The sequence below is a fragment of the Haematobia irritans genome, chromosome 1, assembly GCF_050003625.1.
Source record: "Haematobia irritans isolate KBUSLIRL chromosome 1, ASM5000362v1, whole genome shotgun sequence".
Lineage (NCBI taxonomy): Eukaryota > Metazoa > Arthropoda > Insecta > Diptera > Muscidae > Haematobia > Haematobia irritans.
In genome coordinates, this window is record NC_134397.1 from 278,092,095 (window position 1) to 278,116,490 (window position 24,396).

A 24,396-nucleotide genomic window follows, 5' to 3' on the forward strand; every position below is an offset into this window, starting at 1 on the left:
TATGAATTTACAAATTTCGAGTAAAAATACCAGGTATACCGGTATGAAGTGAGTGTCAAGATACAAATGTCTCGATTTGTTGTAAACGATCCCTTATTTATTTTTTTTTTAATCTGTGAAAAATATTTAGTATTATTTTTTCATCGTGAATTTTGTACCAAAAAGTGATGATTGGCGGAACGCATTAATTGTTTGTTTTCATTTGAAGAAAAGTGCAGAGTCGCATCGAATGCTTGTCGAGGCATATGGTGATCATGCTCTAAGCAACATGCAAAAGATGGTTTCAACGGGCTGTTTTCTTTTAGCACCTAAGCCGTGAAGGACTATAAGTAAACAGAGAACTCGCTTATCCAGAACATCGACTTGGACTGATGAGTTGTTCTGGAGAACACCAGTGCAACGATGTTCTGGATAGCCCATACAAATGTTGCATCCAGTGCTAAAAGAAAACAGACCTAATGATTTTGATGTGAGAAATACACGTTGGAAGACCACCAAAAAAGTTTGAAGACGCCGAATTGGGTGGAGAAGAAACTTTGAGTCAAAAGCAAATGGCAGCAATGTTAAATATTAGGTTAGGTTATGTGGCAGCCCGATGTATCAGGCTCACTTAGACTATTCAGTCCATTGTGATACCACAGCGGTGAACTTCTCTCTTAACTTAGTGCTGGTCGATTCCATGCTAAACATTGAGAAATGCATAAAATGTCCAACGGGATGTTCATAAAAAATAACGAAAGAGCACCCAGCTCTCGAGCAGACTTTATCGACAAACTTACGCATACCCCAATGATAAATAAAAATAAGAACTTGTTTTGTAGAGTTTTTAAAAAATCTTCTTTATTGGCTTTAAAGCGTGACATTCATTTTCATCATCATACATAGTTTATGTTTCACTGATTTTGAATTTGTGGTGATGACAATGAAATACGTATTGCATGTGGATGGCCTGTCTACAAGTTTCCAAATACTGTGTTTTTAATTTATTGTGTTATAATTTAAATTTGTCCATAATATTATTTATATTAATATATAATATTTTTTTCTCTTGCTGTTAAGTGTTTATATATGTATGTATAGGTAATTATTGTAGGACTTTATTGTTATGCTTAATATGAGTTTATTTGTTTTACTGTTGTTCTTTATATGGCATAAAAAAATAAATATATATTTTTTGTATTTTTTTGTTGTTGGTTCAATAATCGTTTAAATAATTTTGCAGAAATATATGAATTAAAGCATTAGCTTTGGAGTTTGTATATGGTTTTTATACATTTATTTGTTGTTGTTGCTTTTAAGCTTTTGTTCACAATTATTATATATAATTTTAATTACTTAATTTAATAGATGCAATCCATAAATATATATTTATTAATTATTTTATTGTTACTCGACATAAAAGTTTTAATTATAGTGTTACAATTTGATTATATCATTATTTAAAAAAAAGTGGTGGTATTTCGGGTAATTCCTCGAAAGAATACCATACAACAATACATTTGTGTTTTGAAGGGTCTATTTGAAAGCGAACCTTTTGCTTCATGTCTGTTAACATTTGGCGTAGATCGAGATGGTCGAATACTTTTAATAGATCTGAAGCTTATTAGATTTTTGTTTGTTCACAATTTGTTGTTTATTATTTTTCATATTACATTAAATGTGTTTTTATAAAAAGAAGAAATCTACTGTAGGCTTTTTGCCATTCATAACAAGTTGTGATTCACTAATAAAATTTTACTCTCCCCCAAACTTTTACTCCTCACTAACGTTATGTACCGTTCACACTATAAGTTTATCAGTACGATAATGGTCTTGGCCAACTAGTGCGTCATGCAGACTATAAGTTTATCCGGACGACAGCGCTCGTGTCGAACATATGGTATATATTGGCCCCACGAGTTAAGTCCGAAGGCATAGTCGATACTGCTGCATGTTTATGGGATCGATAACACTTTTACCTATTATTTAGTCATCGCCGACAATTCATAACGATTGGACACACTGTAAGATTCTTTGCAAACACAGACATTCCGTCCGGAAAAACTTATAAACTGTAGGACGCATAATTGAGACATATCCCAGATATTCGCCACACGATAAGTTATTTTCGAAGGCATACTCGATACTACAGGTTGTTAAAGTGTTTGATAACAAATTTGTTGATAATTTACTTATCGCCGACAATTCTTAGCGGCTGGCCAAATTGTGAGATTCTTTACAAATACAGACATTTCGTCCGGAATCTTATGATGCGCTCAACTGAGGAAGATTTTCCTAAAATAAATGAATAATCGACAACTGGATCATCGATAAAATTCTTTATTCCATTTTAGTTATGCTTTCAAACTTAAAGTTGTCGTTCTTTATTACCATACCAGTAATAGAATTACATATTCCTTTATCACCATACTATCGCTAATGTTACAAAAAAAGTCTGGGGAAAAATGTTTATGGCTATCCAGAACATCAGTACAAATTTCCCCAGCATTGCCAGGTTGAATTTTGTTACGTTTTTCAATGAACGATAACTTACGAATTGTATCGAGCATAAAAAAGTCTTATTCGATTTTTTAGCATTAAAAAAAAACAGACTATTTGACTTTTGCAAAAGTCGATTTTAGACTTTCGACCAACAATTATTGGGAATTTATCCGAAATCCACTACTTTGAAAAAGACTATATTCAAACAAGGGCATTCTCTTCCAAGATAGTAAATATATATATATTTTTATTAATTTTTGGTTTAAATTATTTGCATTTTAGGTATATGAGTTAAACTTTTAGTAAGGCACTAGTTACACGTTAATCTATCTACTTTAGTTCTTAAATAATTGTAACTCCTGCTTAGGGCTGTATATTATTAAGCATTAAGCTACATTTGTTACTCATCATCATTGAATCTTCAAATTTCATTGGTTCATTAGGGGGCGGGAATTCCTTTAACGTGTAACTACTGACTGCAGAGATAGTTTGTTTCTCTTTTTTTTGTATATTTTATTTTCTCAATTTCTTTGTTGATTTTTTAAAGCTTAATATTTAGCAATAGGTATTTCAGGATACAAGTATGTATGTCTCAAATTAGTTTAATGATTTATTTGGATAATTAATATTATAAGCATAACTTTACATTTTTGTAGCATATGTTTTATAACTAGCACATATATGTGAATTTTTTTGGGGATTTATTACAATTATTAATTTGAAATATATAGCTAAAATTACTACCAAAATGTGGGTCAAGGGAAATTTTATTCAATCTATAATTAATAATAAGAAGCATTGGTAATATTTATCTGTATTATAGTTTATTAACTCAGAATATTAGTAATTATTAATTTTAATTTTCTTGCTCCATATATAAAACATAAATGACAGTTTAGTATGAAGACTTAGGACCCTCATAAAATTCCTTGTAGAGGGATTAGTTGGAAATAAGAAAATATGTCTATTGGTAAATATAATTTGAATTGAATAGTTGTTACGATTTCAATTTTTCAAATTTTGAATTCGGCCATGGAAAATTTATCAACTTAAGTTCGAGCCTGGCCGCTAAAATCGAAATTTTTCACGATTACGTTTCTCTAATAATCCTTTATAAATAATATAAAGCTACTTTGGGGTATTCCTCATCATGTTTTACTAAACATAACATCATAAAATAAATTTATACCGTTTTTACTGAGTTATTTTCGATTGTAGCGGCTAAACATACCCGCCTTAAATTGTAAACCTTCCAAACGGTCTTGCCACACACCGTTTCAGGTTTCACAATTGACTCGGTTTGAGAAACCTCCCAACAAACTTGTTGAATTACTAACTTGTTGAATTCTACTGTTGAGGGTAATGTCTGTTTTTTGTTGAGAACGCGATTTTCTCAACAATTTCTCAAATTGAATTCTAAGCTAATTCTTGGAAAAAATGTTTGAAAGCGTACTGAATATAAGCATTTCTTCAATGCTTGTGTTTATTGGGCTAGGTTTACTTCAATTTAATATATCTTTACTTCGCCAAGAAAAGCAAAAAAGAAAGGTTTTAGAATTGCTTCAGTATTCAACAAAAAGCCAGCATATGTATTTCCATATGCATTAATAAAATAAAAAGAAAAACTAATAAACCATAGGCATAGATGTGTTAATTTATCAAAGTATTGGTGGGCGCGTATGCATTTTATTGTGGAGTCTCATATTTTATATTTTTTAATGTATTCTATTTTATTAAAATTTAAATTACACACTACTTTAAAAAATAATCCTCTTTACTTTTTTCCATTATTTTTTCAGTTATTAATTTTTATTTTATAATTATTTTTAGGAGTTAGTTTTTATAACAGAGAACAAAAATGTACACACACATCTTGACTGGGTTTCTAGCTTGTTTTCAAATATTTTACTTAACTACTACAAATCATGGATTTAATTACTTAGTGGCTAAAAATTTTGATAAAAATAAAATATAATAATATTTTTTTGGGAATGTACGATGGATAGATTATGTAGAAATTAATTTATATAAAAACATCAACTTAGTTTTATACAACAATTCTCTAATGACAACACTGTACTTGTTGTCATAGTTTGCTGTAGTCCTTGAAATGATCACTGTTGATTATATCGTTGCCACGTGTTAAAAATATTTAAGTTTTATAATTGTTCATTTGAAAGAAATCAAGTCCAATTGAGAAGGAAATATTTTGTTATTTTGTTTGTTTTTATACGATTATTCGTAAAATAATGTCTCTATACAACTTTTCGATAACAATCCCAAATGTTGGCCACACCATTAGTTACGTTCGACAACAGAATCGATATTGCATATTATTAATGTGACACATTTATCGATTTTTAGCTCATCGTAGATAATTCTTAGCATTTGACCACACTTTAAGATTTTATACGGATATACTGATATTCTGAACGGCCAACATTATACTGTGTTCAGATTAAACTCAAAATCTCACGTTTTGACATTCGAAATTTTGCATTTGTATTAAACCGTTACTTTCGTGTGAAAAAATCGAGAATAGTAAAATAGTAAGGAACCTTAGTATCGCACCGCATAGATCCTTTAGATAACTATTATAATTTAGAATAATTTATTTGTATCTCGAATGTGGTATCGCATCGCATCGCACACTCCCAGTTAACTCTCTATAAATACTTACATAATTATATTTCTAAGCAGGTTATTTAGCAATTTGCTTAAAACATTAATATTCCATGGTTAATTTTTGAGTTTTTTGCATTTGGTTCATATATGTGGTTCGGTATTGATTCGCAGTATTTCAGTTATATTTTTGTATTTTTTATTTAGTTTGATTGGTTTTTGGGGGTAGAGATAGAGAGAGATATTGTTTGTTTACTTTTTTAGTTAAAAATGTCTAACCTATAAAATAATAATATGAATTACTTTAGTCAATAGCATTATAATGTTGATAAAAAATATATATCAAGAATAATTATGAAAATGGACAGGAATAATAATTAATATATAGAGAGCAACAATAAACACAGACTGATAGGTAGATGTAGGTTTGTTTCTTTTCTATTTTATATGATTTACAAGAAATAGCATACATCAATGCAACAGGTATTTGCAGTTATAGTTTTCGAAACACAGTGTGACAACGTAATAAGGATAATAGCAGATTAATGGGAGTGCCAGACTAAAGAATGATCTCAAACGAAAAAGTAAATGAATGAAATATTTATATTTGTTCGAGTTGTTACTGACAAAAGAAACACTATTTTTATAGAAATTAAAATTATCCTATCAATGGCTTGATAAATAATGAAATAATGTCGAGGTGGCACTAGCTTTGCAATGCAGAGAAACAGACTAAATGGTGGAAGTGAGATTTTTTTCTTAAATTATTCTCATAAATACTTTTTTTATTTAATACAGTATTAATTTTTTTTTAAATACAAGGTAACAAATTAAAAATTATTGCATTCCTCATTCTTTTAAATATACTCTCTAAATTAAATAAATATTTATATGTATTTAAATACTTTTTTTTTAAAGTTGTTTTTTCCAAAGTGTTCATAACAAAACCTAAATTGTTGTAACTTAGAAAAGTTTCAGTTTTTCTTTGTTTGTATTTGAATTATAATGATTGTATTAAATGTCTTTTTTAGGGTCTTAGTTTACATTAAACGGCAGTATCTTTTTTCTGAATGGTATTTTTGTTGGAATTATAAAATCTTTGATGAAATCTTATTTTTTTTTCTGTACTTTATTACTTCTTGAACACAAATATTGAAAATGGGGAAGAGTTTTTTTGTTTTTATTTTTTATGGATTTTATAAGAAAGTTCATACCGGAATGTTATAGCTTAAATTGAGGTTCATTTTGCCGGTTTATGATAATTTTCAAAATTTTAATTTGAACACGGTGCAACAAATAATGATTTGAAATTTCGAATATTGTCTTCTAAACATTTGTATTTCACATAAAGCAATTACTCTTATATAAGAAAGAAATTTTTAGATTACTCCGTTAGAATGTATCTGCCGGTAAACTAATTTTTTCTCATCATGATGAGTTGTTTAAAGTATCGCATTAAAACTGGACCTTGTTGTCGAACATAATAATTTAGCTACAAACTGTCAATACATACAACCCAAAAATACTTTCCTCCGGAACGAAATATTAACATATCATTACAATTCTAATACAAGCTTATTGGACGTGAAGTTTAAGGAATTGGTATTATTAAGTTTTTGAAAAGAAATGCCAGATACCAATCTCTCTGACTATACAAATGTTACAGTGTTGGCTAATACTGGTTCTATTTGGGTCTTATACACCCAGAAAAAAAGGGCTCTAATGCCAACTGCACTTTATTTTAGTTCATGAAGATTACTTGATTTTAGTCAAATTTTGCACAATATGAGTAAAACAAAAGTTGTACACAAATGAAGTGCACAATTTTACTAAAAAATAAAATAGTTCATATTTTCCTAAAATGGCAGAAGTTTGCTTAAACTGAGTTCATAAGTCTCTCAAATGAGTAAGTTTTACTAAAATTGTACCTATCCCGAACTTCGTACAGCACTAAAGACATTTTATCAATTTTTAAATCCAATTGAAATTTTCTTAAACAACAGAAAAAAATTAATTATTTTTAAAAATTTTTCTTCAGTTTGACAAAAAGTATTAACTTATTTGTAACATGTTGCAATTAGAAAACTATTTTAGTTAAAATTTTCTAAAATAAACCTACATTTTCTTCCACGGTGGGTTCACTTTTTTTTTTGGGTGTATGTTAATTTCTTATAAAAATTACATACGAGAATTACTCTTCCCAAATTGAACGATTTTTTTCATTTTTCTCCTATTTCGATTTTGTTGTTGCATTAATGTAGTGACAAATCAACATCGAAAAAAAAGAAAATGAAATAAAACTTTGATTTCGAACATAAGGTATTAAATAAAAATGTTCATAAACAAAAACAACAAAACTTAAAAAAAAAAGAATTTTGTTTGTCCATTACTACGTTCTGGAGGAAAGTAGTTTTTCCTTGAATCGTTGAGGTAATGTATCCGAATTGTTCAAAGCAACATTTTAACCAAATGTTATCAAATATTGGTAATACTTTTAAGGCTATGGTCACACTAGTCAAATATTTGATCAAAATGTGTGTTAAACATTATTCTAGAATCATTTTCCAAATATCTTCAAACGGTTTTTGGAAAATAATCCTACCATGATATTATATAATATAAGCTAAATATGTTTTCTGGTTTGGCTGTGGCGACGGATTCTTTTTTTGATTTCTGTCAAATATTTGTCCAGTGTGACAATAAGTATCTATGCACAACCACATCGATTGTTGGGAGGCGAACACTTGTTTACGTGTATTTCTTATGGGTATTGTTCCAATACCAGCAAGTATTTTTCGCCCACTCAAAATTGTTAAAAATTTATTACATTTTTAAATCGTACCAGTAGGGTGGTAGGTTAAGTAATTTCTCTCGCACTGGTGAACTTCTCCATTATGATTGGGTACTATCCGATTCCAGGTTTTAGCTTATTTATATTATATAGTCGAACTAGCACAAATTAGGTACTTGTAATATTACACAGTAAGCATTTTACTCAATAAGAAGGAGACCATTTTTATGTGATTAGAAAAATATATTCTACAGTTTTACCAAGTGCTAAATCGTTCTGGCGTATAAGGGTAACGTACTATTAAGTGCCACTGCTTTGACGGCTGAATAGATGAAATAATTTTTAAATATTTTGTTTTTCAATTTTTCTTTATTTTTCCAATTAAATTTTCCATGATTATTTGTTGCACTGTGTTTTTAATTTCTACACAATAAAATGTGTCTTCATCTAAAACAATTATATACTTGTCTTCGCCTATGATTTAATACATAAAATAATAAAACTAAACTTAAAATAAGGGAAAACGTTGCATAATTGCTAATGTACAAAAGAACTAAAAACTAAGAAAATTGTGTGAATACAATACCACTTTCAAATAAAATCGAGAACAACGATATCATATATATATATACACACACGATTTCATGATATTTTAAATAAATTTAGAATTAAACGCACAAAAAATGATTTTCCTCAGCCAATAAAAGAAACGTTACTGGTAAAAAATCCGAATGAATACAGTAGTTGCTACAGTTGCCATAAATTCCGGGTTATTTATTATTTAAAATTAATATTTTATTTCTTTTAAATTTTTAAATAATTCATTCTAGAACACGAAATAATTCATTCTAAAGAGCGAAATTGGTGTAACAAAAAACGGCATGGAAGAATTTTTATGTCAATTGGGTAAAATGCGGAATTTTTAAATTCGTTATTATTGCTTAAAAGCAAAAATGATTTTATGTTAAATGACGTGTTTATAAATTTATTTATTATCGTTGCTTGAATCCAACAATAATTCTAGAAAAAATAGTCCTCGCTATTTGGAATGCTATGAATTTTTTAATAATTAAATAAATTTGAATTTTGAATTTTTTAATAATTATAAAAATTGTTGTGTTTTTCTCGATTTCATTTGAAAATGGAATATTGGTAAATAATGAGATTTATGACAATATTTGTGTAGTGGTTTTTCTTCTCTAAAAGATGGGGGGAATCTACTTATAGGCAAAGCCTTTATTTATAAAATAACTACGAATGAACATATATATTTGTATCTATGAATGTATACAATTTAAATAATAATACAAAATTGGACTTTTTTAAGGTTGTGGAAAATTAAGTTTTTTCATGGATGAGTATTCTTTTAAATAAAAAATGTACATTAATAACATAAATGAGATGCATATCGTGGGTCAATAAGGCTTTTATCGCTCGTTTTTGGTGTCGCAAAATGAAAAGAGAAAAAAAATTATGCATTTTGTAACATTTATGATTAACTACAAATTTCTTAGAGATTTCTTGATTAAGTTTTTTTTTAGTTTTTTTTTTTAGTTTGTTTTGTTTTTTAATTTTTCGTTTTTTTTTGTTTGGTTTGAAAACTTTTAATGCATGTTTTAAGGCTAAAGTGGCTCAATTTTGGTTTAAGTTTTTTTTTTTTTCATCAATTCAAGGGATACTATGCGTATGTTGTTGTTGTTTTTGTTCACAGATGCAAATCTATGCCTGAATAGGTAGATGTCTGTTGAGTTGAGTATTGATGGCAATGCGTTATATAAGGACATTTTATGCTTGTATTTGACATTTCTGTGTGATTAAGAGACTGTGTATGTGTGTATGTGTATGGATGCATATTTATGAGCTTCTATATCATTCAAAGGTTTTTGTTTTTGTATCAAATAATCTTTCCGAGTGTAAGTGTATGGATGTGTGTTTGTTTTTTGTTTAATTTTATACACAATTGGTTCATTTATTTTCCTCAAATCTCTTTAGTTATATATATGTGTGTGGGTGTGTATTGTGTATTTGTATGTCTAGATGAATTTTAATGACTTCTGTTTTCTCATATTTAGTTAGGATTTGGTTTTGTTTTTAGTTTTTTTTTCGGTTGGTTGATTTAGAAAGATTGTTTTCCTATTGCTATGATAATGAAGAGAGTTGCAAACAATATGCAGAAGTTAGTCTTTATCTGATAACTACCTCCGCTCGCGACGATATCCTTTTCCACCAACATGGGATAATCAATGACATGAATAATACCATTGACACACTCCACATCCGGGCGGTATACATTGATTTTCCTGTGATTCCAGATGATGACATATCCTGAAAGTTGTGAAAAAGAAAACATTCATATAAAACTGAAAACTGACTGAATGACGATATGTTTATAATGATATGATGAATATGATGATGACCATGTTAAACGCATATATTTAATGATTATACAAGTATTTAATAATCTACAGATGCTATTAATGCTAATACATATGAAACATGCTTTGGATGAAGATAATATTTCGATTGTGGAAAAAAATAAATAACCAATACTATTTCATTGGCCTTCCTTTTTTTTGCATACTTTCCCAGTAAAAATATCAAGTAAAAACTTGCAAGAGAGTAAAAATGGATTTTACTGTATTTGCTAAAATTAGCAGAAATGTACACGAACGCCATCCAGGACCATGAACCGGTTTGCAGTTTTTGCATCAATTAGAGCAATAAACATATTCATATTATGTTAGGATAGCTCCTAAGTTGACATTTTTATTTGTTTTAGCCAAAATAAAACATGTTTTAGTGTAATCGAGCTTCAAAAATAGCAGGAAATGTTTGCTATTTCAGCAAACAGTGACTGCTGTCCCTTTTTCAGCAGACTTTCTGCAGTTTTAGCAGACTTTTCTGCTGTCCCTACTAACAAATTACTTTGGGTGTATATTTTAAAATACAATTTAAACAGTGATCCATGTTTTCATGTGTATACAATATAGGTATACAGATATAATAGGTGTGTTCCTTAGCTACAAACTACACTCAAAAAAAGTGAACTCTCTATTTCACTAAAGCCAATTTAACTTAATTTTAGTTCATGGAATTATTATATTAGAAGAAACTTTCCTTTACTTTAATAATTAACGAACGTTAGTTAAATGAATTAAAAAACGAGAAAAAAATTATACACAAATGAAGTAAAAAGTTTTACTAAATTCGTACTTCTCACAAAATAGTTCATTATTTCTTTAAATTTGTAAATATTACTACAAATGCGTCCATCATGAACTTCGTATGTCACTAAAGACATTCTTGCAATTTTTAACTCCAATTTTTTCTTTCAAACTATAAAATTTTCTTTAACAAGTGAAAAAAATTAATTATGTCTAATAAATTTTCTTGAATTTGTCGAAAAATATTTACTTATTTTTGTGATATCGGCGTGATGTCAGCGTCTGTAATACTATTTAGTTAAAATTTTCTAAAAATGTTAAACATTTTCTAAAATTAACTAAATGTTTTCTTCCTGGTGGGTTCACTGTTCAATCTCTCCTCAACACCCAAAACAAGTAAAAGGTAAATTGAGACTGTGTTTTAATTCAAATTAGAACAATTAAATAATAAAAGTCGTTCTATTGGCAATATTTTATATTTATATATAACGGGTTCTGTACACCCAGAAAAAAGTGTCTTCGAAACTAAAGGAAAAAATGTTCATCAATTTAGTTTAGCCATTTTATTTCCATTCAGTTAAATTTTTGTGTGAAATAATAAAAGTTACTTGTTTCAGTAAAAAAATCCTAAACTGAAAGCAGTTAGGAATAGTTCATTAACTAGAATAAGGCATGGAATTTTACTAATACTGTTTTCTTCGCTGGGTATAAGAATTTACTACTGAAATAAACAAAAACCGAACTAAAACCAAGTTTCCTCAAATTTAGTAAAATTTCTTATAAAATGATAATTCTGACTTCCTTTATTATAGAAAGCTTATCATACGAGTACATACGAATAACACTAGGCATAGAAAAATATTTTAGTTCATTCCTACTAAGAAGTATTCAATCCCTTCAAAACTTAAGGAAACACACTTGTTAGAATATAGGAAAATTTCCTACATTTCTTTTATATACCTGTAATCGATACCTGTCATCGATGTAATCGATATGTTTGCGCGTGGGTTGTTTTTTAGTTGGAATCGCGTTGTTATGGTATACGGAGATATTGTTAAAAAAATAGAGTAAAATAATAAAAAAAAAAACAAATAAAATATATAAAATATTTGTTATTTTAAATTAGTGAAAAATTTTCGTTTTTTGAAAATTGGTTTATAAAAAAAGAAAACACCAGCAGAATAACAACCCCTTCATTCGACTTCATTTTATAATCTTCAATTATCAGGTAATATTCAGTGACGCTAACCTTTTGTGAAAAAATTGTTTTTTGTTTGTTTATATTTGTAGGTATTGAAATTGTAAAAGGTGGACAAAATTGCTAGGCAGCAACTTATTCAAAGTGAAAGGTACTAGAAGAGGAAAAAAATGTGTTGATTGTAAATAAATATATTTAATATATTAATAAAACATTTCTTTTATTGAAGAAAAAATTTCCTATATAAATACATAAAATTGTATTTAAAAACGAAGGTAAGCAGTTCTAATTTTGAATTAAAAGGTTTACCACAAATGTGTAAGATTTGTCCAAATGAATGAAAAAAGTCCAATAAAATCATTCCATACATGAATTCAATTCTGTTAAACTTTTTCATTCTGTAGTATAGTGGTACATAAATATAGGAAAATGTTTACTAATATATGGAATGCATTCTACCTAATTTCTACGAAACTCATATCGTTCAAACAAATAAAAATGTCTTTGGCGCTATACGAAGTTCAACTTTCTTCCCAATGAGTTCATTTTAACTTATAGAAGGGGTCACTTTTTTCTGAGTGTAACATTTTGCTTCAAGCATATATATTTTCAGGATTGGTCCAAACAAAATATTGTTTGTATTGTTAAAACATATTATGTTTCACCTCAGACATACACGGGTAGAAAAAAATTTTTATGAAATTTTCTTTGTGTATATATATATATTTTTAAATCGCCAATTGGTTACTTCAATTTTTACTTGTAGCATACTCTCTAGGTCTCTCTTTCTAAACACATATATGTTTATAGGCTATTTATAAATTAATATATGTTTGTAACAAACTGTTTTTGTCCCAAACATAATATGTCCCAAACATGTTATGCTAGTTTATGAACATTATATGCTTGCACTTAAAAATATTGTTTTAAAAAATTTGAGTTCCAAACATATAATTTTTACACCTAAACAGTCTTTTTCGTCCGTGTGGTTAGTAAAATATTTGTATGGGATCAGTTGTTTTATCCATACGCTAAATGATAACATTGAGAAACCGTCACTTATGGGCTATACAGACTATCAGTTATTCCGGACGACAGTGCTTGTGTCGAACATATCCTATATATTGTGCACATTATCAGTTAAGTCCGAAGGCATAATCGATACTGCTGCATGTTTATGGGATCGATAACACATTTACCGATTATTTAGTCATCGCCGACAAATCGTATCGATCCGACACATTGTTAGATTCTTTACAAACACCGACATTCCGTCCGGAATAACTGATAGTCTGTAAAGGCCATGAGAAAAATTAAAGTTTTTTTACTGTGACTAAAGTAAAGGAACACAACTAATATTATAGGTATTTGTGGTTGGAAATGATTGGATAAATGTTTTATGTAAATGCATTTGATTTTTGATTAATGTTCGCATGAATTATTTGATGCTGAAGCAAAACAATTTTTGGTTCGATTTTCTATCAAGACTCACCATTCCATTCATGAGAAGCAAACTCATCATGAAGATCTTAGTATGGTTGGTGGGATATTTGCGAACATATATATATTTTTTTTTGTAAAAAAGCAAATTGGAGATAGGTTAGTAAACTTAAAACCATTCATGTTAGATACAATTTAAAAAAGATCTCTATATAATCTACATTAGGTTTATACCAAAAAAAATCAATTGTAAATAAAATGAAAAATAACATTGAATACTCACGTCCAGCTTCTTCCTCTACTCTGATCTTTAGGGAATCCCTAAAAGTAGGTAAGACAATGGATCCACTTTCACTGCTCATGGCAACTAAATCTTTCATGGTGTAAACCTGATCGGCAATAACCAAATGACGTTCCAAAATGGCACGGGACTATGGGGAAAGATAAAGTAGTATGTCTTTATACCTTAGTTTTGGGATATTATAACTATTAGACTTACATGGTATGCAAAGTCTCTCATGAACAACTTTTTATGAACTGAAGGATGATCCAATTCAGTTTTTTGCCAACCCTTATCACGGGGTACAAAGTAAGTGAAATGTCGTTGGGTATTGTTCAACTGTTCGTTGAAGCTTGAAAATTGGCCCATTCTATAGGTGTCACTGTAAAGCAATTACATTCAGTTAGAACAGTCCAAGATTCCTTGGATTGTGCAACACTTACCTCAACATAGGATCACTCTCCAATTTACCCAAAACAGTAGTGGAGGGTACACCCAAGACTTTGTCGATAATATGCACAAAACCATTGGTATTGGCCACATCAGCTTGAACAATGGTTGCATTGACACCACCACCTTCCACAGTAATGACTTCTTCGTCTCCCTCACCGTTGATATTGAAATACAGGAATGTATGATTACTAAGTGTTGGCACCTGGGCAATCTGAGAAAGCGAGAAAAATAAAATAACATTTTTGATGAATTTTCTACCTTTTTAAATGCTTACCATATTTTGGTTCTTCTGTTTGATATTCTCTATATTCAAGGGGTCGCGAATGATGTGCATATTTAAAATCTCCCTCATTCTTTCTGTATTACTGTAAGAAATAAACAAAAGGACAAATTGTTTAAAGATCTCTGAATTACGACAAAATAAAGGAACATTTTAATATATAATATTGTAATATGTATAGATTCTAAATTCGCACTGAACAAAGGGAACCCTATTTGGCACTAAAGCCATTTTAATTCTATTGTAGTTCATGGAATTATTATGATTTGAGAAAGTGTTTTTTACTTTATTTTTTTTTTGTATACTATAATTAAATGAACTAATGAAGCATGAACGCACATAAAGGATGAATTCCATTTTTTTCCTAAAACTTCGAAAATTTCGTCAAGAAGTGAAAATTTCTTGAATTGGTCGAAAAATATTGAGTTATTTTTGTGAAATTCACGTGATATCCACGTTTGTAATACAGTTTAGTTAAATTTTTCTAGAATTAACCAGAATTTTCCTTCCTGGTGGGTTCACAGTTTTTTCGGTGCAATTTTAATAATTAATGGCAATCTTTAATAATTTAAAAAATATAACATTTTCTAGCTTCTAATTTTTGTTTTTAGTTAACAAAAATTTAATGTTTAGTTTTGTTAGTTGACCTTTGGAATTTTACAATTTTGGGATTATTTGTTTGGCTTGAGGTCATGGACTAATGAAAAATGCTGGTGTTAATGTTTTTCATTACTTTTTATTGAAATATTGCTGTTCTCGGATATTTCGATACACTATCGATGATCATCTTCAGCGAGATATTATCTATAAATTGTAATAATTTAAATATTTTACAATATTAACTTTAACAACGTTTTGTATTTACATTTTAATTTAATTGTATTTACATTTTACAAAGTAATAGACTTTCTCCTTACAATGCTCATGTCTAACTGATTTATTATCTTAATTGTGTTTGCGATTTTGTATTAGATTTCTGTAAATCTGTACACAGTGGTCTGTGTCGGCTTTGAAGTTCATGCGTTCCTCAGGGGGAGTATTTATTATATGTAGCATCTGCAATGTATATCTCCTCCTAGTATTCTCTTCCATCGTCAGTATTTCAACATTTTTGAAGTTTGGTATGTGTCCTGTGGTTTTGCAATGTGCTGCAAGGGACGTTTTTTTTTTTCTAAGGGCTTGTCTTTCATCTTTTGGTCGGATTTGTGGGCAGAAAGTCTTGTTTTTAATTGGGTTTTAGTGGTGCCAACATAAGTCATCGGACATGGATTGTTTTCGTCCCCATCGCATTTTATTGTATATACTACATTTGATTTGTCTTCCATTTTTATCTTAGTCTTAGTTTTGCTGAAAAGGTCATATATCGTTTTGTTACATTTTTGGGCCATTTTGTAATTATCCTTGTTGTATATGTTTAACTTTTCAAATCTTTCAGAGAAGCCTGGGACATATGTCATCTTTTTGAAAACCATAGATGTGACTTCCTGTTTGTCATCATTTGTATCTTTTTTATTTTTCACGTACTTTAGAAGATCGCTAATTGTCTTATTGGGGAAGTCATTTTGTTGTAGAATCTGTCGTATTTTCTTCTCGTTAGCCTTATGAAATTTTACGTCGCTTATGTTTAAAACCCTGTTTATAAAATTTGTAGCAGTGTTGATCTTAATACGTCGAGGATGATTGGAGTTAAAGTTGATTAGTCTTCCCGATGCTGTGTTCTTTTGGTACCAGTTTAATCTTAGTTGATTGTTGTGTCTTTGAACCACTGTGTCAAGATAAGGCAATTTTCCTTCGTTTTCACATTCCATTGTGAATTGAAGTTGTCGATTAAATGCGTTAAGAGTCGTCAATGTGTTGTCTATTTCGTCTTTGTCCATGATGCAAAATATGCCATCAACATATTTAGTCAGAAATCTTGGCTTTTTTCAGAGTTTATTCATTGCGTCGTCTAATAATTCCTCCATTATGATATCTGCGACTATGGGAGATATAGGAGATCCCATAGGCATTCCTTTTGTTTGTTCAAATATCTTATCGTCGTATGTGAAATATCTGGAGTCCTTAATGCATAGTGTCACTATTTCTAAAAACAAATCCATTGGTATTTTGGTGAATTATTTTATTATAGCCCATTTTTCTTTAATCGTCCTTATCGCTAGATTTATAGGTACACTGGGGAATAGAGATACCACGTCGAAAGAAATTAGCAATTCGTTGACATGTATTGTTTGTTGGTTTATTCTTTTCTTAAATTCTATCCCATCCTTTATATTATACTTCGAATCCTTCGTGAGATTTTTCAGCAAAACTAAGACTAAGATAAAAATGGAAGACAAATCAAATGTAGTATATAAAATAAAATGCGATGGGGACGAAAACAATCCATGTCCGATGACTTATGTTGGCACCACTAAAACCCAATTAAAAACAAGACTTTCTGCCCACAAATCAGACCAAAATGATGAAAGACAAGCCCTTAGAACAAAAAACGGCCCTTTCAGTACATTGCAAAACCACAGGACACATACCAAACTTCAAAAATGTTGAAATACTGACGATGGAAGAGAATACTAGGAGGAGATATACATTGGAGATGCTACATATAATAAATACTCCCCCTGAGGAACGCATGAACTTCAAAGCCGACACAGACAGACTGTGCACAGATTTACAGAAATCTAATACAAAATCGCAAACACAATTAAGATAATAAATCAGTTAGACATGAGCATTGTAAGGAGAAAGTCTATTACTTTGTAAAATGTAAATACAATTAAAGTTATATTTTTGTTTCAAAACGTTGTTAAAGTTAATATTGTAAAATATTTAAATTATTACAATTTATAGATAATATATCGCTGAAGATGATCACCGATGGTGTATCGAAATATCCGAGAACAGCAATATTTCAATAAAAAGTAATGAAAAACATTAACACCAGCATTTTTCATTAGTCCATGACCTCAAGCCAAACAAATAATCCCAAAATTGCAAAAATTTAATAGATAAATCGTGTCAAATTTCGAAATTTAAAATTAATTAATTTAAACATTTAATTTCAAAGCTAAGTTCGTGAACAGACCTACTATTGAATTAGTTTTTCAATTTGAATAAATTAGATAGATTTCTGCTAGCCGATGGGCATAATTGACTCCTGCATAACACCAACTACACTGAAGAAATAGTGAACATCAGAAAAAAAAATTTTACTTAATTTGAGAAAATTTGAATTATTTTTAGAAAATATTAACTAATACTGTACAAATGCCGATATCACAAAAATAAGTAAATACTTTTCGACAAATTCAAGAAAATATATTAGACATAATTAGTTTTTTTTTCATCTGTTAAAGAAAATGTTGGGAGGGAAAGAATTGGAGTTAAAAATTGCAGGAATGTCTATGGGAGCACTTGTACTAAAATTTACAAATTTAAAGAAATAATTTTGTTTATAATTGTTTCCCGCTTTTTAATTCATTTAACTAACGTACACAAAAATTATTAGAGTAAAGGAAAATTTCTCCGCATATAATAATACTTATAAAGTTAAATTGGCTTTAGTGAAATAGAGCGTTCACGTTTTTTTGAGTATACTTACTTCCTAATACTGGCAAGGGCTGGATTCTCCCATGCTTCGTTGCTGGGTGCCAAAATGGTAACCTTTGTAAAATTCTTGATATCGTTCAGAACATATCCTCCGTTGGACATAATGGTGTCAAAGAATGCTTTCAAAGCTCCATGCTCCTAAATAGAAAGAAATGGGAGGTAAAAGACAGATTTAAAGAATTACTTCTGTTTTATGTCCAGAATGTTCAATTTGTATAAAGCATATGTAAATAACAAGCACATAGTGGGTAAATTGTGGTAACATTGAATGGAAGCAATGCTGGTAGTTGATAAGATGTATGTATGTGTTTATGTGTGTGTGTGTGAAAATTTCAGTGATGTGAATATTAGTAAAATTGCACAAAAATATTAATGAATTTTTTGTTAGTTTAGTAATGTCAAATATCAAGTGGGCCAATTATTAGGTGAGAGTCGTAGTCGTGTGTGACACATTGTGAGGCACCACCTATAGAGAAAATTTTACGGAAGTGAACTATGCAGGTATATCTACATTTCTTGATAGTAACAAAAATGAACTCATCTTGAAAACCAAGAAATGACGAAACATTGTGGCTAAATCTAGTTTAATATTTTATTTTTCTTAATTCGCATTAATATATTTTCAATTTTTTTTAATTAATCAAATAATATTAACGCATATTAATCCCTGCAAAAAAATTAGATATTCTTCCTAAGATATATAAAGAATATTTCTCAAGCATATTTGAATATTGTACCGGTTCATTTCACGGATGACATAGAATTTCCCTTAATATATTTACTAATATGGTTAGAAACGTATTTACGTATTATTTTTTTCTTATTTTCAGATGGAATCCAAAATATTAAAAAGAATAAGAGTTTACGCTTTGTTTTCACAAGATCATGTCAACACTATGTTGTAGGAATTTTCTAATAAACTTTGTAACCTCAGAGATAAATAATACTTATACATTAAAATGTTTTTATTTATAATTAAAATTATATGCATTTACTAATATTCCATCACAGTACTAATGTTAATGATATTAGTTTTAACTATTATAAAACTGATTGTTGGGAAAAATATGTTTATAAAAAAAAACTTTTCAGAAGTGGTTATTTACAACTTCAATTCCAGTGCACGAACTAACGACAACACTTCTTTCAATATAGGCTATGTTAGGCAACGTTTTCTAGGCTCAGGCTATTCAGACCTTTGTCACACCACTTTTCAGTGCAGCCCGATTATAGCATATAGTAGCATATTTTAATTTCGAGCAAGTATTTATATATACTACTTTAGGCAACAATTAAAGTGATATTTAAATTTTTAATTTAAACTTCGCGGGATTTACATTTCTTTTTTTTCTAGAGTTGGCAGGACCACTCTAGTTTCGAGTTGAAGAGATGCATCGAATGATGACTATATCGAAAAGAGACTATTTGGCACAAGAATATTTTATCGTGAGGACATTAACATTTTTTATATAGACAACGATTTTTTAATTAATTAGCCTACTCCTCTTACTCTTTTTCCAAAAGTAGTAAACATAAAAATAATCATTTCCAAGGTAATTAGCATTGATTTGAAGTATGTTTATTTTCTTTTTACTGATTTTACAAGAATACGTATTATTCACTTTTACCTCTTTTGACCCATCCACAATCAGTGTTATAATAATGCGATAATTACTTCCAATCCAATTAAAATGATATAATCAATCACCGAAAACAATTCAAAGAATTAATTATATAAATTGTTTTTTTTTTCCTTAAATCAATAAATTTGTTAATTAATGTTGAATTACATTTTAAAACAGAATAAACTCAATGGTAGTTTTCGGTGTATCCGTGAGATAATATTGTGTGCGTGTGTGTGGGAGTGTATGCTGTAGGTGTTTTCGGAGTATTTCCAGGAGCAGTACATTACAAAGGGAATCATTCCTAAGGCTGCAGCTATAAAGCTGATAATGTCACATCAATTTAGAATTAAATGTACGGGTAGTATGAGTAATGGACCCGCTGAGATCCAAACAAAAGAAATGAAACATAAAATTTGTGATGCACATATATATATATATATAAAAAAAGAACTACACATTTTATTTCTCTTATAAATGGTTCCAAGAAAACGAAATTAGAGAGACAGAAAGTGGGAGAAGACAAATACAGAAATAATAAATAGCTTTTGCATAGAAGGTGTAGTAGAATTTTTTGGTTTCAGTGTTTGGTTTTTGTTTTTGCCAATTTTTGTTATGATTTGAATTTTGAAATTGCTGAAGGTGATGATCAAAAATGCGCTCTCTATGTGATAGCATGGTAGCAAGCTTGCATATTGGTTAATGAATTTGCCTTTTTGGTTGCTGTTGTTGTTTTTGTAGTTGAGGTTTTAAGTGAAATACAAATATACTTACAATCTATTGCAACGCGTATGCATACGTATGAAGGATATTCATGGCGAAGTAGACGGAGTAGTAGGATTTTCATTTCAATGCGTTGATTGCGTTCACATCATATCACACCATTTTGGCATTCATTCACAATAATGAGGGTTCATTGAGAACCACATTGGTTTCGAGTTTAGATTTCAAATTCAATATTATTATAATTTTGTTTTTTTTTTTTGTTGGTCGTTGAAGATGGTAGTGGTTGGTTGGTTGGTGGTAATGGGTGGTTGTTGTGGGTGGATGGTTATAATTATTTGGTTTTTGTTTTGGAATTTCGTGCAAAAGGAAATTTACGCAAAACAGTTGGTGGTTTCATTTATGAATTTTCCATCGTTAGTTCAATCATTCATTCATACAATGGTTCGTATCGTTTGTTCGTGTGTTGCCATAACGAAAATAATCAATTATTATGATTTCATAATATTTCGCATTTAATTATATTTTTGTTTTATATTTAATTTTCTTTTTTTTTTTGTTGTATTTTTTATTGGGGGGTGTTTTTTATGATGCGCATGTGATTAAAATAGAAATACTTCGTGCAAAAGAACAATGCGAGCGAATAATAACGGCGTATGGTGATCTGTTTTGCATGATACGGATACGGAAACGAATACTAAATCGTTTTCGTTTTTTTTTTTTTTTTTCTATTGCTCTATACATGTTTGTCCCTTGAAATGAATATGGTGGATGGATGACAATACACTAATATTTGTGTATGTATATAATATTCCAATGCATAACTAGCATTTACATATTTATATGATTTATCACCAAGCATATATGTATATGTTTTGTGGATTTTATGTACGAGTGAGATTCTAATCTCATAATTCAATTCTATTCATTCACTAATAAAAATGACAAATAGTACAATTCCCAGCAAATTCGTCTTTGGAATGTCTTCACATATCCCCATCTGGGAGCCAGTCTTTTTAAGGCAAAGTTCTAACCGTCACATTCGTAAATGTAGAAAAAGTAACAAACGTCGCAAACTAAAAATACTTCAGTCGCTCATAATTAATCTTTCACAAATTTTGGCATGAAACTGACCTGAGCCTATCTTAACCATCGACTTCAAAGTTTTGGTTGTAACAAGTAAGTACGTCTGAATCGGATAACGAATCTGCCGAGTCGTGCCTCTGATTTTAGCCGCTGCTAGCGATTTTTTAAATGAGAGGTAGCCGCCAATCTATCAAAATACATTCCGAAAGTAGCTCCATTTTTTTTAACTTGATTCTATCAAATTTATTCTTTCACTTAAACTAAAGAAATTTCACGATTATTAATTTAGCCAGAATTTTGCACAATAGGTAAGACTAAAATGTAAATATGATTTTAGGATTGGTTGTACGATTTGTCTCATTGCGGTTTAGGTGATATTTTTTAGCGTGATTTTTTTATTGACCTATGCCGAGTAGACATATTTGTGTCGGCTCCGAATTTATTAAACATTGTGAATACAGTTAGGGTCCTTTGAATATTTGCTGGGAATGGTTTATATGTTTTTGCTACTCCATGCTACGATATTGTACAAAAATCTGCAATGGCATACAAATATTAAAATGTAAACTTGATACAAGAGCCTACACAAATTTGTCGAGGCATTGAAATACTCGTTATTAAGCATGTATGATGGCTTGGAGCCACCGTGGTGCAATGGTTAGCATGCCCGCCTTGCATACACAGGATCGTGGGCTCGAACCCAGTTTCGACCAAACACCAAAAAGTTTCTCAACGGAGGTTTATCCCACCTCAGCAATGCTGGTGACATTTCTGAGTGTTTCAAAGCTTCTCTAAGTGGTTTCACTGCAATGTGAAACGCCGTTCGGACTCGGCTATAAAAAAGGAGTTCCCTTGTCATTGAGCTTAACATAGAATCGGGCAGCACTCAGTGATAACAGAGAAGTTCACCACTGTGGTATCACAATGGACGGGCGGGCATGCTAACCATTGCACCACGGTGGCTCCCACTGAATAGTCTAAGTGAGCCTAAAATATCGGGCTGCCACCAAACCTAACCTAATCTACTCTCAGACTCCAATTTTAATGTGTACATGTTCTGAACAGTATTGCAAAATTTATATGCTATTTTAAGCTTATAAACCAAATAGAATTTGTGTATTCTATACAAACGATCAGTAAACATTCGTTTTTGCTGGTATACCTTAATTTAAGAAATATAATAATTTAAGATATATATATTTGTAATATATTGATTTTATTACAATAGCCTAAGTTTGCTATATTAGCACACTGCGACAAATTCTCTTTGTATGCCATTACATTTTGAATTTAGAATAATACTAATAAAGTCATATGAACGAAACAATTTGAAAAAATGAATATCATGCAATGAACAGAAAGGTATCGATCACCACATATTTAAGGATGCAGAAACAAGAAACTTTTTTATGCAAAGGAAAACAAATAGAAGAGGATATCATAAATAATGAATGGTTGCAGAATTTTCTAAAATTTATTTATCATACATTGGAAAACGAAAATTTCGAAATGAGCTGATCAGACCAACACGTTTTGTTTAGATTTGGAGAATGTATACCCAAAGGCGGAAGTAATATAAATAAAATGATGCAAGGTTTTTATAAGATTTTGCAAAACAAATCGCGTGTATCTGAACGAGCCTTGATAAGAAGACACAATGAAAATGTCGTACTTTGTTTTATGTGCAATAAACACAAGAATGAAGCTTCAAATATATAACACCACATTTAAGGTCGTTACCATGATTGATTTTCGCGTTGACAATTTCGCAGTTACTTCATTAAAACAGATTGATTCATATTTCATCTAGACTTCACAAAGATTTAACAGGTGCGTATTTGTTTTTATATATAATTTTGATTATTTTTGAAAAAGTAATCGCGAAAATATAGTGACGTTCAACTCGAAAACCGAACATAGTACGGCCTTTACGGAATAAAAAATAAATTTACAGGATTAAAAATAAATGTACAACGGTTTTAAGAAACGCGATTTGCGAATTCGTAAACCTGGTAGATGACAACTTAATTGAAAAATTTTTAGGATACCAAAAGTGAACTAAATTATAAGATTGGTTGTACAACTATTCTTACAACCGAGTAGAAGCTTTTTTTATTAGATAATTGTTCGGTTCAGAGTAAATCAATTTTTGTCGGTTTCATCGTCAAAACCTTTAGTAGTAATAACTTCGCATTTATTCCATCTTTTAGAGTTTCATAGTCGTTATGTCTTGTAATCAACAAGTACACTGCCGGATTTTTCATTGTGTCTTATTTTTCATTTATAATTTTATCCAATATCATTAGTTTGAGAAAATAAAAGGCTGAACTTAAAAAAAATATATTGGAAATAAGGATAGGTATATATGAAGTAAGCCAAACAATCATGGCACTCCGATATTCATGCTTTAGAATAATTTAATAATTTTTTATTTGTCCATATATTAGACTAAATACATGTGTGATAGTTTTTAAAAACCTTATAAAATTGGTAAATAGTTGTACTTATAAAAATAACGTGTGTAATTACCTTAAACGACTACAAAATATTTGTCAACACAAACACACAAATTGTAGTTTTCGGATATATATCGGGACGATATACAATCGAATCCGGATGGCACAGTAATAAAAAAAAACAAACAATAATG

The 24,396-nt window shown here is 29.7% G+C and overlaps 1 protein-coding gene across 9 annotated transcripts in view; it reads right to left on the reverse strand.

Moving 5' to 3' along the window:
• Positions 1-810: 810 nt before the first annotated feature.
• Positions 811-24,396, reverse strand: part of Fas1 (fasciclin 1 Fas1 domain-containing) — a 95,523-nt gene continuing 71,937 nt past the window's right edge. For 5 of the 9 annotated variants that reach the window (XM_075295610.1, XM_075295617.1, XM_075295603.1 and 2 more), the window contains 7 exons: positions 18,308-18,453; positions 14,704-14,794; positions 14,420-14,640; positions 14,196-14,358; positions 13,980-14,127; positions 13,749-13,784; positions 5,291-10,219 (listed from right to left, as the gene is read on the reverse strand). In XM_075295610.1, the coding sequence (XP_075151725.1) occupies positions 10,011-10,219; positions 13,749-13,784; positions 13,980-14,127; positions 14,196-14,358; positions 14,420-14,640; positions 14,704-14,794; positions 18,308-18,453 (1,014 nt within the window). In that variant the 3' untranslated portion in view covers positions 5,291-10,010. Of the gene's footprint in view, positions 10,220-13,748; positions 13,785-13,979; positions 14,128-14,195; positions 14,359-14,419; positions 14,641-14,703; positions 14,795-18,307; positions 18,454-24,396 lie in introns of all 9 variants that reach the window. The other 4 variants (XM_075295632.1, XM_075295637.1, XM_075295643.1 and 1 more) reach the window with 4 other exon arrangements.